Raw genomic sequence first — 14,273 nt, 5'->3', positions numbered from 1 at the left:
GATCCCTTTTTTTTAGCATATTATAGATAGATTCCTTCTATTTTGTTTATCTCATTCTTTTTTCTGACAAAATGGAAGTCCACTTCATTTCTTTTGAGCAATATGGTCAACTAGACGTAACACTTAAATGCACTGACTTCTAAGTTTAATAAGTGTCACAATTGTGTAGTTCAAAATATTGCACTGTCAATTTCCACCTTATTCTTCTAAATTTAGTTGAGGTTGCATAATTTACTCAATCTTGCATCAAATTTCTGTTAGCAATCATGGTTTTTTGTTAATAAATGTTCTAAGAACTTGTTTTAAGAAATAAAAAATCAAAACAAAAGACCAAGTTATTTATTTTATAGAATTCTTTTTTAGATTTTAATTATTATTGTATATTGGCAATGTAAAATTATTGTTAGCATTTGCTAAAAGTAAAGTCCTCCTAAAATCTAAAAATTCGGTGGCATTATTTATTGTTAGGCATCAAATTTCGGCATCATTTATTGCTTGAGAAACATGTAATGTGCTAAAATTGCTAAAATAATGTAAATCCGTTGAACAACGCCGTCTACGTGCCTTCTAGCGTAAAAAAACATCGTCCCGTTGAAAAAACAAATGAGAAAGTGCTGTATCTTTTTACGGAAAAAAATAAAAAAATACTACTCCCTCAGTTTATTTTATGACTAAACTGCACTTTTCGACCCCTAAGTTTTAAAAAGTTGCGATTTTAGCCTCCTATTTAAAAAAATAACAATTTTGGCTCTTTCGTCCCAAAATTACTGAGAAGACGCCACGTGTCCCAAAAAATGGGTCATAATCGCAACTTTTTAAGAAGATAAGGGGTCAAAATATCATATTTCCCTTATGTTAGGGGTCAAAAGAACATATTTCCCTAAACATAGAGGTTCACTTTTGTCACTTTTTCATAGAGGCCAAAATCACAACTTTTTAAAACTTAAGAGGTGAAAAATGCACTTTAGCCTTTTATAATCAAATACCCCATCCAATTACATTTATAACAACGCTTAATTGCACTTTTTGTCCCCCTATTTTCACTATTTTGCAGAATTGGTCCCCCTATTTTAAAATTCGATAGTTTTGGTCACTCCATCATATTCTTAAACTATAAAAATGTGATGTGATAAATTTTAAATGTTGTGGAAAGATGAAAAAATATCAACATCGATGAAATTGTAACAAAATTTCATTGAAAACTTCATTTAAAACATATCATATCACAATATTTTAGACAAAATATTTGATAGAGGGACTAAAATTGTCGAATTTTAAAATAGAGAGACCAATTTTGTAAAATGATGAAAATATGAGGACCAAAACTACAATTAAGTCTATAAACAAATCCAGATTTATTGAATAGAGATGTATTTATATTATAATATTGTCTAGATATATCAATTATGTAAAGAATCTGAAAACACAATAGTTGTTTATAAATGTGACCAAAGGAAATATTATATTTTAAAGAAATGATATTTGTACATCCATTTTATGACACCTTTTGTACAACCTTCTCTCATATTCATATTATGTTCTTATTCTCTTTCTTCCTCTCTCTCTCTCTCTATATATATATATATATGGGTGGAGATATTTTGATTCCAAGAGTAAGTGTAATATCTTACTCCAAATTTTGACCTTTAATTTTAATATTGGTTAATGGCTTGGATTAATTGATATGATAGACTTTAATTTCATTTTCTATTGTAGTTAACACTTATCACTACAAAATAACAAAACAATAAATGTCTTTTAATTGCATGATTTTTTTTCTTTTTCCATTGTTTTTTTTTGTTTCACGCAAAAATATTTTTTGAGGGTTAAATTAAAATCCTTTCCTTGGAAATAAAAATTCAACATAAGAAAAGACTAGGGTTACTTCCTCTATCGTCTTTTTTTTTTTTTCGTGACAGATTAGTACAAAAATATGTGTTTAAAAAAAAACATAAGAAAAGATCAGGATTATAATGAAGAAATAAAAAAAAAAAATATGTCGTATAAAAAATAGTAACGGAAGAAAGAATAAATTTGCAAATCTTTGAATTTAACAATTGTTTTCTTTAAAAAAAAAATATATGCAATTATTTTAGCGTAAAAAAAGTAAAGGGAGAAGGAAAAAGAAGAAAAAAATTCTTTTAGCGTAAAAAAATATATGCAAATTTTTTTTTCCTTATGCAATTTTTTTGAAATAGAATGAGTGAATCTTGAAATTTTTATTTCAAGGAAAGGATTTTAATTTAACTCTCAAAAAATATATTTGCATGAAACAAAAAAAAAAACAATGGAAGAAGAAAAAAAATCATGCAATTAAAAGACATTTATTGTTTTGTTATTTTGTGGTGGTAAGTGTTGACTACAATAGAAAATGGAATTAAAGCCTATCATATCAATTAATCTAAGCCATTAACCAATATTAGAATTAAAGGTCAAGATTTGGAGTAAGATATTACACTTACTCTTGGAGTCAAAATATCCCTACCCTATATATATATATATATATATATATATATATATATTGTTTTTGACCAATTAAAAGAGAGAAAAAGTATGTTGTCACAAAAATTATCATCAAATGGTTGTTCAAATATCATTACTCAAATACATTAATTAGTAAATGAACATGACAAGATATTATTTCTTTATAATAGTAATTAGAGGAATTAGTTGTCTATGAATTCATAACAAATATTCCCAACATGTTTGATTTTGTGTTGATAAAATTGATTTTAAGCTAATTTATTTTGTAAAATTGATTTTACGTAAAAATAGTTTAAGATAAAATGAATTTTGTTTGAATACATTTATATAAAAATAAATTAAACAATAAATTTAAGTGTAAAGATCAATTTTATAATAAAAAACTCCAATTCAAAACTTCAAATATAATCAATTCAGACTAAATCAAATCAAAATTAAATATATCATTCTAAAATAATTTTGGCCTCTATGAAATTGAAACCCAAAATATACTTGTTCCATAATGGCTAGAAAGACCCGACAAGCGCGCCTCAGTCCATCTGAGCCATTAAAGCCACTTCTAACCGCCTCTTGAAGAGGCGCCGCATTTTACAGAGACGATTATTCTCCTACACGTCTATATGAGGGTGACATGACGTCACCCCTAAAGTACGTTTCACTTTTACCTTATTTCGCACATATCCATCTCGTTCTCATACTAACTTGAGCGTGCTAACGTGCTTGCAGGTACAATTCTCATACATCGTGAAGGATCAACCTCCACCACAACGGTACAACAAGCACATCTATATTCTTTCTCGATCTTCAAAAGACAGATCAATACTAGAAGTTAAAACCACCCACTATGTGAAACCAACTCAAATTTTATAGGATATTTAGAATTTCTTTATCATCATCATCTCTCTCCTTTCTTTCCTTTTGGTTTGTTTATTGTTTCAGTAGTTTTTTCTTTCCTTACTCTTCTATTGAGTCTTGAAATTTTCTAATCTCAATTTGGTTAAGACGATTTGCAATTATCCATCCAATTTAGAAATTCAACTTTTACAAATTCCTTCTTTTTTTGTTTACATAAAAGATAATTTGGGGAAATATTCAATTTAGTAAGAAAACAAATAAAAGATAATCCAAATATCGAAAAGAAAAAAAAAGATAATCCACTTTTGATCCGTTGCAATATTATCCCTAATTTTTTTAGAGATTTTGATCTTTTAATATCTTCTTCTCTCTTTTTTTTTTTTTGAGTAAATATCTTCTTCTTCTTTTTTTTTTGTTGAGGGAAAATATCTTCTTCTCTTTGTAATTTGATAGTTTCCAGTTTCATAAATTTCTCCCAAAAATTGAAGTTGCATAAAATATTAATGTTGTATCGAAAGTCCATAGCCAACATGATTTTATGTTTAAATTAAATTCAGGATCCCAAACCATTTAAGTCTAAAAAATATTAGAATAAGGATTCCATATAAAAAGGGTAAAACTTCCTCTCTCTTCCCCTTTCCTCCTCTCTCTCTTCTCTCTCTTTCTCAAATTCTAGCCGTCATCTCTTTCTTCTTATTCTTCTTTTCAGTTAGATGATTTAGAGTCAATTTTGACCCAAAAATTACCCTCCGAATTGTTTTTCCATCTATTCTAATTTAATGAGTGATTTCACATATTTTCTGTTTTCTTTCGTTTGTTTATGTGATTTCGTCGTCTCTGAACGACTCTGTTTGTTTTGATTTCTCGTCTTAGTGCAGTGTTTATTTGATTCAAGTTGAAAGATTAACTTTGAGCAAGTGCATATCCGATAAATCACAATGACTTTGGCGTGGTCAACGTTGCAGATCCGAAGACATGAGTATTCCGAAGACATGAATATAGTCATGTTAGTTATATTTGTGGCATAGTTACTTTGCCGTTTTATGTTATTAACATGGATGATGTGAGTTTGTTCAAAGATTCATCATTTTTGTTTTTAGTGAATTTGAATTTATATTGTATCGATATACTATATCAATTTGTAGGGTAAAAGGGAACTCTAAAGAGATTGGCTTATCTTGGACCACCAATTTTAACATCTTTTATTTACAATCATACAATGTGCTCTATATTGAACCCACCCCTTTTCTGATCTTCCAAATCTGCACTCCTCAAATCTCTTTAAAGTCTAATTTTTTTCTTCTTCTAACTTTAAACTTCAAATGATTGGTTGTTGAAAAAGAAGTTTTGAAGGTCTTACCCAAACCCATATAAGTTTTTTTTTTTTGTTGAAAAAGAATATGTAATAACTTTTTTTTTTTTACTGTTGTGTTTATTGTCTTGAACTCCCCCGGTCTTATGCATAAAAAAAAGTTAAATTAGCAAAAGTTTATGAATTTGGTCTGAATGTTATTGTACTTTCTCTTATATATAAGAATTTTTTAAAGAATCTTATATGTAAGATTTGATGTGGTATTTTTAACCTTTATTGTTTAAAAAATTGGCAAACAAAAAGGCATTTCATGTTAGATTCAATTTCATTTCTTTAACAAATCAAAGAAGTTAAAAGTTATAAATTTATAATTTTGTCATTCAGAAAGCCACAAATAGAGATGTCAATATGTATCAATAAGGGAGAATTTTTGTAGAGACAATTTTAACGATATTGTAAATTTAACCAATCATAATGAATGTATTGAAAAGTATACGCTAAAGAGCGTATTGCTGGCATTTTTAATACAACAGCATAAATAAAATTTTCTTATTTTTGTACTTAAAAAAAACTGTCTTTTTTCATATATCCTTTTGTAATATTAACAAAGTCTTAATTTTCCAGTAAAGATTAAGTCTTAATTTACTATAATAGAACTAATTATTTATTACTCTATTTTTTTGAATTATAGTAATTTCATTTCCCATAATATAAATCTTTTGAAGAATAATTTTTTCGTTAATGAAGGACATTTTTTATCGTTACACATACTCCGTCCATTTTTTCTTCTTATTCTGATGTTTTATCGGACTTCAACTATATTTTAAAATATTTGATGTTTTAGTATATTTAATATTTTTTCTCAAGTTTATCTTTGTTGAAAAACACACCATAAAACTATTAAATGAGTCGTGACATTTGGCTTATCACATATAAAGTTGCATTGAAAATGTAAAGTGACATTTATTTTGAAACAATTTTTTTTGGCTAAACTCATTTTGAAACGGAGGGAGTACATCCCGTATTAGAAGGAGCATAATTTTAAAACTCGGCTCAGTGATCGACTCGGCAGGGTACTGAGTCATTGGGTTAACGGTCGAATAGTCAATGGTCCAACCGGCCGGTCCGATCCGGTTTTTAAAACTATGAGAAGAAGTGAACGGATTTGGCAATTTGTAATCCCATGGAATTTTGTATGGAATCAAATATCAATGCTCCTGATTTGCTTGCTGGTCCCAACAGATTCAAATTTGATTACAAATCAATGCCACATTATATCTTTTCCTTTTCCAAATAATTAATCTCAATTTGAATGAACAAAACGCGGCACAAGCAACTACTCTGTGCAAACTCTCTTCTCCCGCCTAATAAGGAGAATATCAATCAACAAATTTCATTACTTATCGCTAATCGGTAAAGACATTGAAGCCATTCATCAAATTGTGGTTTGTATTAGTATTTATTTGCCATTTTGTGCAGCAGAATGACATTGTAATTTTTGACCGAAAATATAAATAATTCTAAAATTTTAGTTGAAATCCTTTTCCAGAATGCATCTGATAATACTGTTTGTCAACTTGACGTGGAAATTCTGGACAGATAACTGCAAATGAATATTCTAATGGCTCCCCTGTGGTTTCAAATAATTCAATCCGTGTTGATGGTCACGACTCTTATCTATCATTTGACGACCGCGATGACTCTGAGGATTTAGAGATACTTGATGATGAAGTTAGTGAAAGTAACATGGTAAAGACAATTGAAATCATTATCAAATTGTTGTTTGTATTAGTTATTATTTGTCGTTTCTTGCAGCAGATTGACATTCTAATTTTTGACCTATAAATGATTCTAATATTTTGCCCAACATCCTTTTTAGTAAGTGTTTGATTATACTTTTGTCAGCCTAGCATGGAATATTTTGGACCATCAAGTGGGATTGAGTCCTCTAATTTGATCAATGTTGAATGTCAGGACTCTTATCTATCATCTGAGGATGGTGACGACTATGATGATTTAATGATGATTGGCGAAGAAGTTAGTAAAAGCAACCAAGGGAAGTCAATTGAAGCCATTCATCAGGAAGTGTCCGATTATACTTTTTCCCAGCCTGCCGTGAAAAGTTTTGGACCAGTAAGTGGGATTGATTCTTTTAATTGTTACTCTTTGGTATCACATAATTTGAAATGTAAAATCTTGGTCATTCTTCATATGAACTTCTATATGGATGTATATAGGGTTTTGTTATCACCACTGCATTTTTAGTGCATTTCTTATACCTCTTGTTTGACCACTAAGTGTTAAGTGGTCTTGGAACCCTTGCAAAAAAAAGAGTATTGGAATTATCGCTTGTATAATTAGCTAAAAATAAAACGGAGGAAAGACGATCTTACCATAGTTTTCTATTTTTGTTTAGTGTTAAAATGCATAAGAACTGTTGTTTTGGTTAATATAATTTAGTGCTCTTTTATTTTCTATATTATGTCGTATGAATGTGTCACATAGTCTGTCTATTATTTTTCTTGCATATATTAATTGTAACCTACTTTTGTAGGTTCTGTACGATGCGATTGACATTGACGATGATGACGACTCTAATGATTTAATGATAGTTGGTGAAGATGTGAGTAAAAGTAACAGGGGGAAGACAAATCAAACCATTCCTGAAGTTGTGGTTTGTATAAAATGTTATTTGTCATTTACTGATTACTGAAGCATATTGATATCATATTTTCTAATTTCTTAAATGATTTCATTTTGCTCGGAATCCTATTGTAGGATGTGTCTGAATGTCTGCCCAGTGTTGGTTACCATTTTGGTATCACATAATTTAATTAATGATGTAATGTGATAAGTACACTTCATTACAGGAAAACTTGGATAATTACGATATAACAAGTAGGACTGAGGCACCTTTTAGCTTGTTTCGTGAACCTGCTACAAAGAGCAAACCATGCAAGCCACCAATGTCCACTAATTTTGAAAGTGCTACGAAGGCAGCTAGCGATTGCAAGTCATTTTCCATGAATCAGGTAAATTTTTATGTTTTGAAACCTTTATAATCGAAGGTTACGGTCATCGATTTCTCTGATGACTACTTTGATTGTTTTCTGCAGATTAAACTAACGTGATAAGTACACTTCATTACAGACACACTTAGATAATATCAATATACGAAGTAGAACCGAGGCACCTTTTACACTGTTTCGTGAATCTGGCATAGGCTCGAGAAGGAGTACATTTGAAAGTAGTAAAGTGTACGGTGCACAATCAGAAGCTACAAATAGCAATCCACGCAAGCCACCAAATTCTACTAACTTTGAAAGTGCTACAAAGGCAGAAAGCTTTTTCAATTCATCTTCCATGAATCAGGTGAATTTTTAGATTTTGATTTGTTTAGAATCAATGCCTAATGGTCATTCATTTCACTTATGGCTACATTGATTTTTTTTTTTTTCCGGAAGATTAAACTAACGTGGTAAGTACACTTTATTACAGGCACACTTGGATAATATCAATATACTAAGTAGAAATGAGGCACCTTTTACACCGTTCCGTGAATCTGACATAGGTTCGAGAAGGAGTACATCTGAAAGTAGTAAAGTGTATGGTGCTCAATCAGAAGCTACAAATAGCAATCCACACAAGCCATCAACTTCCACTATTTTCGAAAGTGCTACAAAGGTTGCCAACGTTTTTAATTCAGCTTTCATGAATCAGGTACTTTTATGTTTTGATACATTTATAATCAATGGTTAATGGTCATTCATTGCACTTACGACTACATTAATAGTTTTTGGAAGATTATACTAATGTAATAAGTTCACCTTATTACAGGCACACTTGGATAATATCAATATCTCAAGTAGAACCGAGTCACCTTTTACCCCGTTTCGTGAATCTGGCATAGGTTCAAGTAGTACATTTGAAAGTAGCACTGTGTATGGTGCACAATCAGAAGATACAAATAGCAAGCCACCAACTTCCACTATTTTCGAAAGGGATACAAAGGCAGCTAACTTTTGCAATTCATCTTCCATAAATCAGGTAAATTTTTAAGTTTTTATAAGTTTATAATCAATTATTATGGTCATTCATTGCTCTTCGTACTACATTGATAGTTTTTCTGAAAATTATACTAATGTGATAAATCCAATTTATTACAGGCACACTCAGATAATATCAATATACCAAGTAGAACTGAGGTACCTTTTTCCTTGTTTCGTGAATCTGGCATAGGTTTGAAAAGTAGTACATTTGAAAGTAGTACTTGGTACGATACACAATCAGATGCTACAAATAGTCATTTGAAGGCCTCTTCTCAGCCTTCTCAGTCATTAGAGCAAGGAAACTCTAAATATCAAGGATCATCTTCTATGGGTAGTTCTAGTTTGCAAAATAAAATCGATAATCGATATCACTCTACGGGAATACAATTATCTTCTCCATTATTTTATCAAGCTACTCCTAATAAGAGGAAACTAACTTCCCCAACACCACCAACTTCCGCTAATTTTGAAAGTGCGAAGAAGGTAGCTATAATTTCCAGTTCAACCTCCATGCTCTACTGACTACATTGACATTTTTTCTCCAGAAGATTTACCCATGTGATAATTATGTTATATTACAGGCATGCTTGGAAAAAGTTGATACATCTACCCTCAATAAGAGGAAATCAACTGCAAGAACAGAACCAACTTCCACAAATCTTAAAAGTGCTAAGAAGGTAGCTATAATTTAGAGTTCAAACTCCATGCTCTAGTCACTACATTAACATTTTTTTCCCCAGAAGATTATTTTAACTGATGTGATAATTATGTTTTATTACAGGCACGCTTTGATAATGTTGGTATATCTCGTGGAATTGAGGAACCTTTTACTTTTCTTCCAGAATCTAATCTAGGTTCAAGGGAGAGTACATTTGAAAGTAGTCCTTGGTCTGCCACACAATCAGAAGCTACAAATAGTCATTTGAAGGTCTTCTCTCGGCCTTCTCGGTTATCAGAGCCTGTTAACTCCAAAATCCAAGGATCTACTATGGGTAGTTCTAATTTGCAAATTGAAATGGATAATGTTGGTCAGTCCTTTGGTATAAAGTTTTCGGCTTCTCAATTATATTCTAGAGCTACACTTTGTAAGAATAAATCAGCTGCAACACAATCTGTCTCTTGTAAGAAGAAAGCAGATGCCTCTATGAGGTTTACAGATGCAACGAAGCCACCAGCTGCCACCAAAACTGTAAGTGGTAAGAAGGCAGCGGGTAGTGGCTCCAAAATTAGTCATGCGACGAGCTCCTCTAAGCCTTCTCAGTCATTAGATTCCGGAAACCCTGAAATCCAAGTTTCTATAATGTGTAGTTCTAGTTTGCAAATCAAATTTGATAATTTTGATCACTCTTCTGAAATATTGTTGTCTTCTTCTAACTTATCTTCGCCAGGTGCTCTTATGGGCAGTTCGTTATTTTCTCAATCCATCTCTTTTAAGAAGAAAGCAGATACCATGCATGCATCCAAGCCACCAGCTTCAACCAAAACTGTAAGTGGTAAGAAGGCGGCAGGTAGTGGCTCTAAAAATATCCCTAGGACAAGCTCCTCTAAGCCTTCTCTGTCGTTAGATTCAGGTAGCTTTAAAATCCGAGAATCAATAATAGGTAGTTCTACTTTTCAAATCAAATTTGATAATTTTGATTACTGTTCTGAAACATTGTTGTGTTCTTTTAAATTGTCTTCTTCAGGTACTCTTATGAGCAGTTCATTATTTTCTCAATCTGTTTCTTTCAAGAAGAAATCAGATTCCATACATGCGTCCAAGCAACCAGCTGCCGCCAAAACTGCAACTGGTAAGAAGGTAGTGGGTAGTGGCTCTAAAAGAAGCCATGCGACGAGCTCCTCTAAGCCTTCGCTGTTATTAGATTCCGGTAATTCTAAGATCCAAGAATCTATAATGTGCAGTTTTAATTTGCAAATCAAATTTGATAATTTCTATCAGTCTTATGAAACATTGCTGTCTTCTTTTTAATTATCTTCTCCAGGTGCTCCTATCATGGGTAGTTCATTATTTTCTCAATCTATCTCTTTTAAGAAGAAAGCAGATGCCCCTAAGAGGTTGGTACGCACATCCAAGCCACCGGCTGCCAGAAAAACTGTAAGTGGTAAAAAGGCAGCAGGCAATGGCTCTAACAATAGTCATACGACAACCTCATCTAAGCCTTCTTGGTCATTTGATTCCGGTAACTCTAAAATCCAAGAATCCATAATGCGTAATTCTAATTTGCAAATCAAATTGATAATTTTGATCACTCTTCTGCAACATTGTTGTCTTCTTTTAAATTAACTTCTCAAGGTGCTCCTACTCCTAGTATGAAGGAACAAGCTGCCCCTAAGAAACCAGCTGTCCCTAAGAAACAAGCTACTCCTAAGGCCAGTAACTCTAATTTACAAATTACAATGGGTATTATTGGTCACTCTTATGGAACAGAGTTGTCTTCTCCTCTATTATTAATTCAAGCTGCTCATAGTAAGAAGAAATCTAAAGCTGCTCCTAGTAAGATGAAATCTGAAGCCGCACCTAGTAAGAAGAAATCTCAATCTGCCCCGAGTAAGGTGAAATCTGAGGCGGCCCCTAGTAAGAAGAAATCTGAAGCTGCGCCTAGAAAGAAGAAATCTGAAGCTTTCCCAAGTAAGGTGAAATCTGAGGCGGCCCCTAGTAAGAAGAAATCTCAAGCTGCGCCTAGAAAGAAGAAATCTGAAGTTTCCCCGAGTAAGGTGAAATCTGGGACGGCCCCTAGTAAGAAGAAATCTGAAGCTGCGCCTAGAAAGAAGAAATCTGAAGCTGCCCCAAGTAAGGTGAAATCTGAGGTGGCCCCTAGTAAGAAGAAATCTCAAGCCGCCCCCAATAAGAAGAAATCAGTTTCCCCTATGAAGCTGCTAAAAGCAAGCAAGTCATCAACTTCCGCCAAATCTAAAAGTTGTAAGCAGGAAGCTAGCAGTAGCCCTGACTCTTCAGCAGCAGAGTTGCCTTCTCTAGCTAATCCTAGTTGTCTTCTCCTCGAGTATAAATGGCAAGTGCTATAAATGCAAAACTATTTTTCAAAAAATTATAATTGCTTTAAATTTGTGTTTGTTCATTTACTATGGTTTTAAAGTTAATTGTTTAAGAATTATTTTTTGTTTCAGAATACATTAAAGGTGCTCAAGTGGGATCCTTGATCAAAGATGGATTTCAAGATGTTGGTGAAGGTAACAAAAGTTGCCTAAAGTGACCTATGAAGGAACTTTTACTTAGAATTATTGAAGCAAAGGACTGAGAATTTTCTGTCTAGTTTTCATCTAATACAAACTGCTTTTAATACAAACTGCTTTTTATTGTTAAAAATACTTGGTAATTAAACTAAATGCTGTATATGATTTTATTTTTGTTGCATATAAATATTTTATACTTTGTTAAGATACATATGTTTGCTTTTCATTGTTTGTTTCACTTCTTGCGCTACTAGGTAAGTAAATTTAGGGTGGCTGGCTTCTAGGGTGAGCGGTTAAACAAGTCCCTCGACCACATGGGAGAAAAATGACCTACAAAGCCAGGTGAATGTTTGTTAAGATACATATGTTTGCTTTTCATTGTTTGTTTCACTTCTTGCGCTACTAGGTAAGTAAATTTAGGGTGGCTGGCTTCTAGGGTGAGCGGTTAAACAAGTCCCTCGACCACATGGGAGAAAAATGACCTACAAAGCCAGGTGAATGTTTGTTAAGATACATATGTTTGCTTTTCATTGTTTGTTTCACTTCTTGCGCTAGGGGTGGAAATGTGATATTAAAATGTTATAATAGTGTTTATATAAATTTCGTTAAATTGCAAGAGTCCTTAATATAATGTGCTGATTACATGTGACAGGAACTGTTTCTTTGTGTTGCTCTAAGGCTAGAATTTGTCAAACCAGTGGAAACTGGAAACCTTAGTCTTCAAGTATATTAAACAATTGTTACAAATTTCGCATCTCATTTTCTTAAACACCTTTTATCAATTCAATCCTTTGATGAGAATAAAGTACTCAGATACTAATGAAATGGTCATAAATCATAATGATATTCTACATTCAAAATGTCAAGAGTAACACAATATCTATTTGCTATAGTATTGGACAATTGATTTGGGGCAGGTTGCACTTAAAATGTTGAAGAAATTGCAAAAGGATCATGGAAGAAATTTGCTATTAATGATAACAAGTTAAAATTTCAACAATTTGAAACATTTTAAAAACAAAATAAGGAAACTATTGCTAAAGGAGTATAGATAATTAGAAGGGAGCATGGCTACCAAGGAAGAATTTTCTTAGACAGAGAATAAGTGAATTAGATATTGTCAATGTTTTTTCAATAGGTAGCAATTGTTTGGTAAAAGCAATAAAAGGTTGTGCACGATATTTTCAGTTATGGTTCTATATCTAATTAACTTTTGTCCATTATCATGATATAATTGGAGTTTAAGGACTGATTAGGATGAAATCAAAGTTAAAATGGAGTTACACAAAAGTGACGAGGTTTAAAGTGCTTCTATATAACTTTCCTAAAATTAGGTATTATAATGATAATGATACCTAATTTTGGTTACATAAAGTTTAAATTAAAATAGTCTCTATAATGTGATTTTTGCTAAGTTTTTTTTACAACGATAAAGATGCGACGTTTCTACTTTTGTTTAACAATTAGTCGTGACCAGTCTTCGTCAAAAAACATGTTAGATATATACAAATGAGTTTTTTCCTTTCAACCTAATTTTCTTCAAATATGATGTTTCTACTTTTGTTTAGCAGTTAGTTGTGACTAATGTTCATCGAAAAACATATTAGATATATAAATGAGTTTGCACCTTTCAATAGAATTTTCAAGAGTGAGATATTAAACTCCAAACCACTTGCTTAAAGACTTAAAATTTCTTATCACTTTGACTAATATATTGTTGTTTAATTTTGATTCCTCTAGTATATATCCTTGATATATTTTTTATTTTGATGTTTTGTTTTAGTATTGAGCATGAAAGTGATCTTAGTCCATGAAAACTTGTGACATGTGTGTCCTAAAACGTCATGTTAATGTACCAATCCGTTTATAAAAAGACAATTTAAAATAACATAACAAATATAGTAAGATCGATCATTCACCGATAAGATCTTACTCTATAAGATTTGGTATCTATTAAGTACCATTAGGAAATTTTTTTAGTACCTATTAAACTTGGGGTCTCAAATAAGCCTCCCATTTGCTTGCGGGTCACACATACTTTTAATATTAAAAAAATAAAATGTAATGATATAGAGTTATGATAAATGATAGTGAATTTTGTTTCGGAAATTTATGTGAAGTGTTGGGTTGGAGAGATTAAATGCTTATTACGTACTATTAAAAATTATAAATGAGTGATGTGTACACGCGAGATCCATTTAAATACTTAAAATGGAATTCTCTATTGTGGATGCTTTAAGTACACAACATTGTAATGCATGCAATTCTGAAACTCAAATCGTGTCTTGTTAAATGATTCTTTTCATAATAAATTAAGATCGTTCAATGCAATTTGGATTTGGACTCGTACTAAGCTTGTTCTTTCTATGAATTCTGCTCTT

General features: G+C 31.7%; 1 protein-coding gene across 3 annotated transcripts; it reads left to right on the top strand.

Moving 5' to 3' along the window:
• Positions 1-10,141: 10,141 nt before the first annotated feature.
• On the top strand, positions 10,142-12,783 carry LOC112417191 (opioid growth factor receptor-like). Of its 3 annotated transcripts, XR_005643369.1 has the most exons (7): positions 10,142-10,271; positions 10,386-10,568; positions 10,683-10,880; positions 10,994-11,711; positions 11,827-11,889; positions 12,147-12,386; positions 12,545-12,783. XR_005643369.1 is itself a non-coding variant. In XM_039828431.1 (5 exons), coding segments are annotated over exons 1-5 (1,221 nt in total). In that variant the 5' UTR covers positions 10,142-10,150; the 3' UTR covers positions 11,828-12,025. The 3 variants fall into 3 exon arrangements, 1 of the variants encoding a protein (XP_039684365.1); XR_005643368.1 differs by lacking the exon at positions 12,545-12,783 and having other exon boundaries at positions 12,147-12,541; XM_039828431.1 differs by lacking the exons at positions 12,147-12,386; positions 12,545-12,783 and having other exon boundaries at positions 11,827-12,025.
• The last annotated feature ends 1,490 nt before the right edge of the window (positions 12,784-14,273 follow it).

The sequence above is a fragment of the Medicago truncatula genome, chromosome 8 (genome assembly GCF_003473485.1).
Source record: "Medicago truncatula cultivar Jemalong A17 chromosome 8, MtrunA17r5.0-ANR, whole genome shotgun sequence".
NCBI lineage: Eukaryota > Viridiplantae > Streptophyta > Magnoliopsida > Fabales > Fabaceae > Medicago > Medicago truncatula.
Note: the sequence above shows the minus strand (reverse complement) of the source record. Positions and strands in the feature narration are given on the sequence as shown.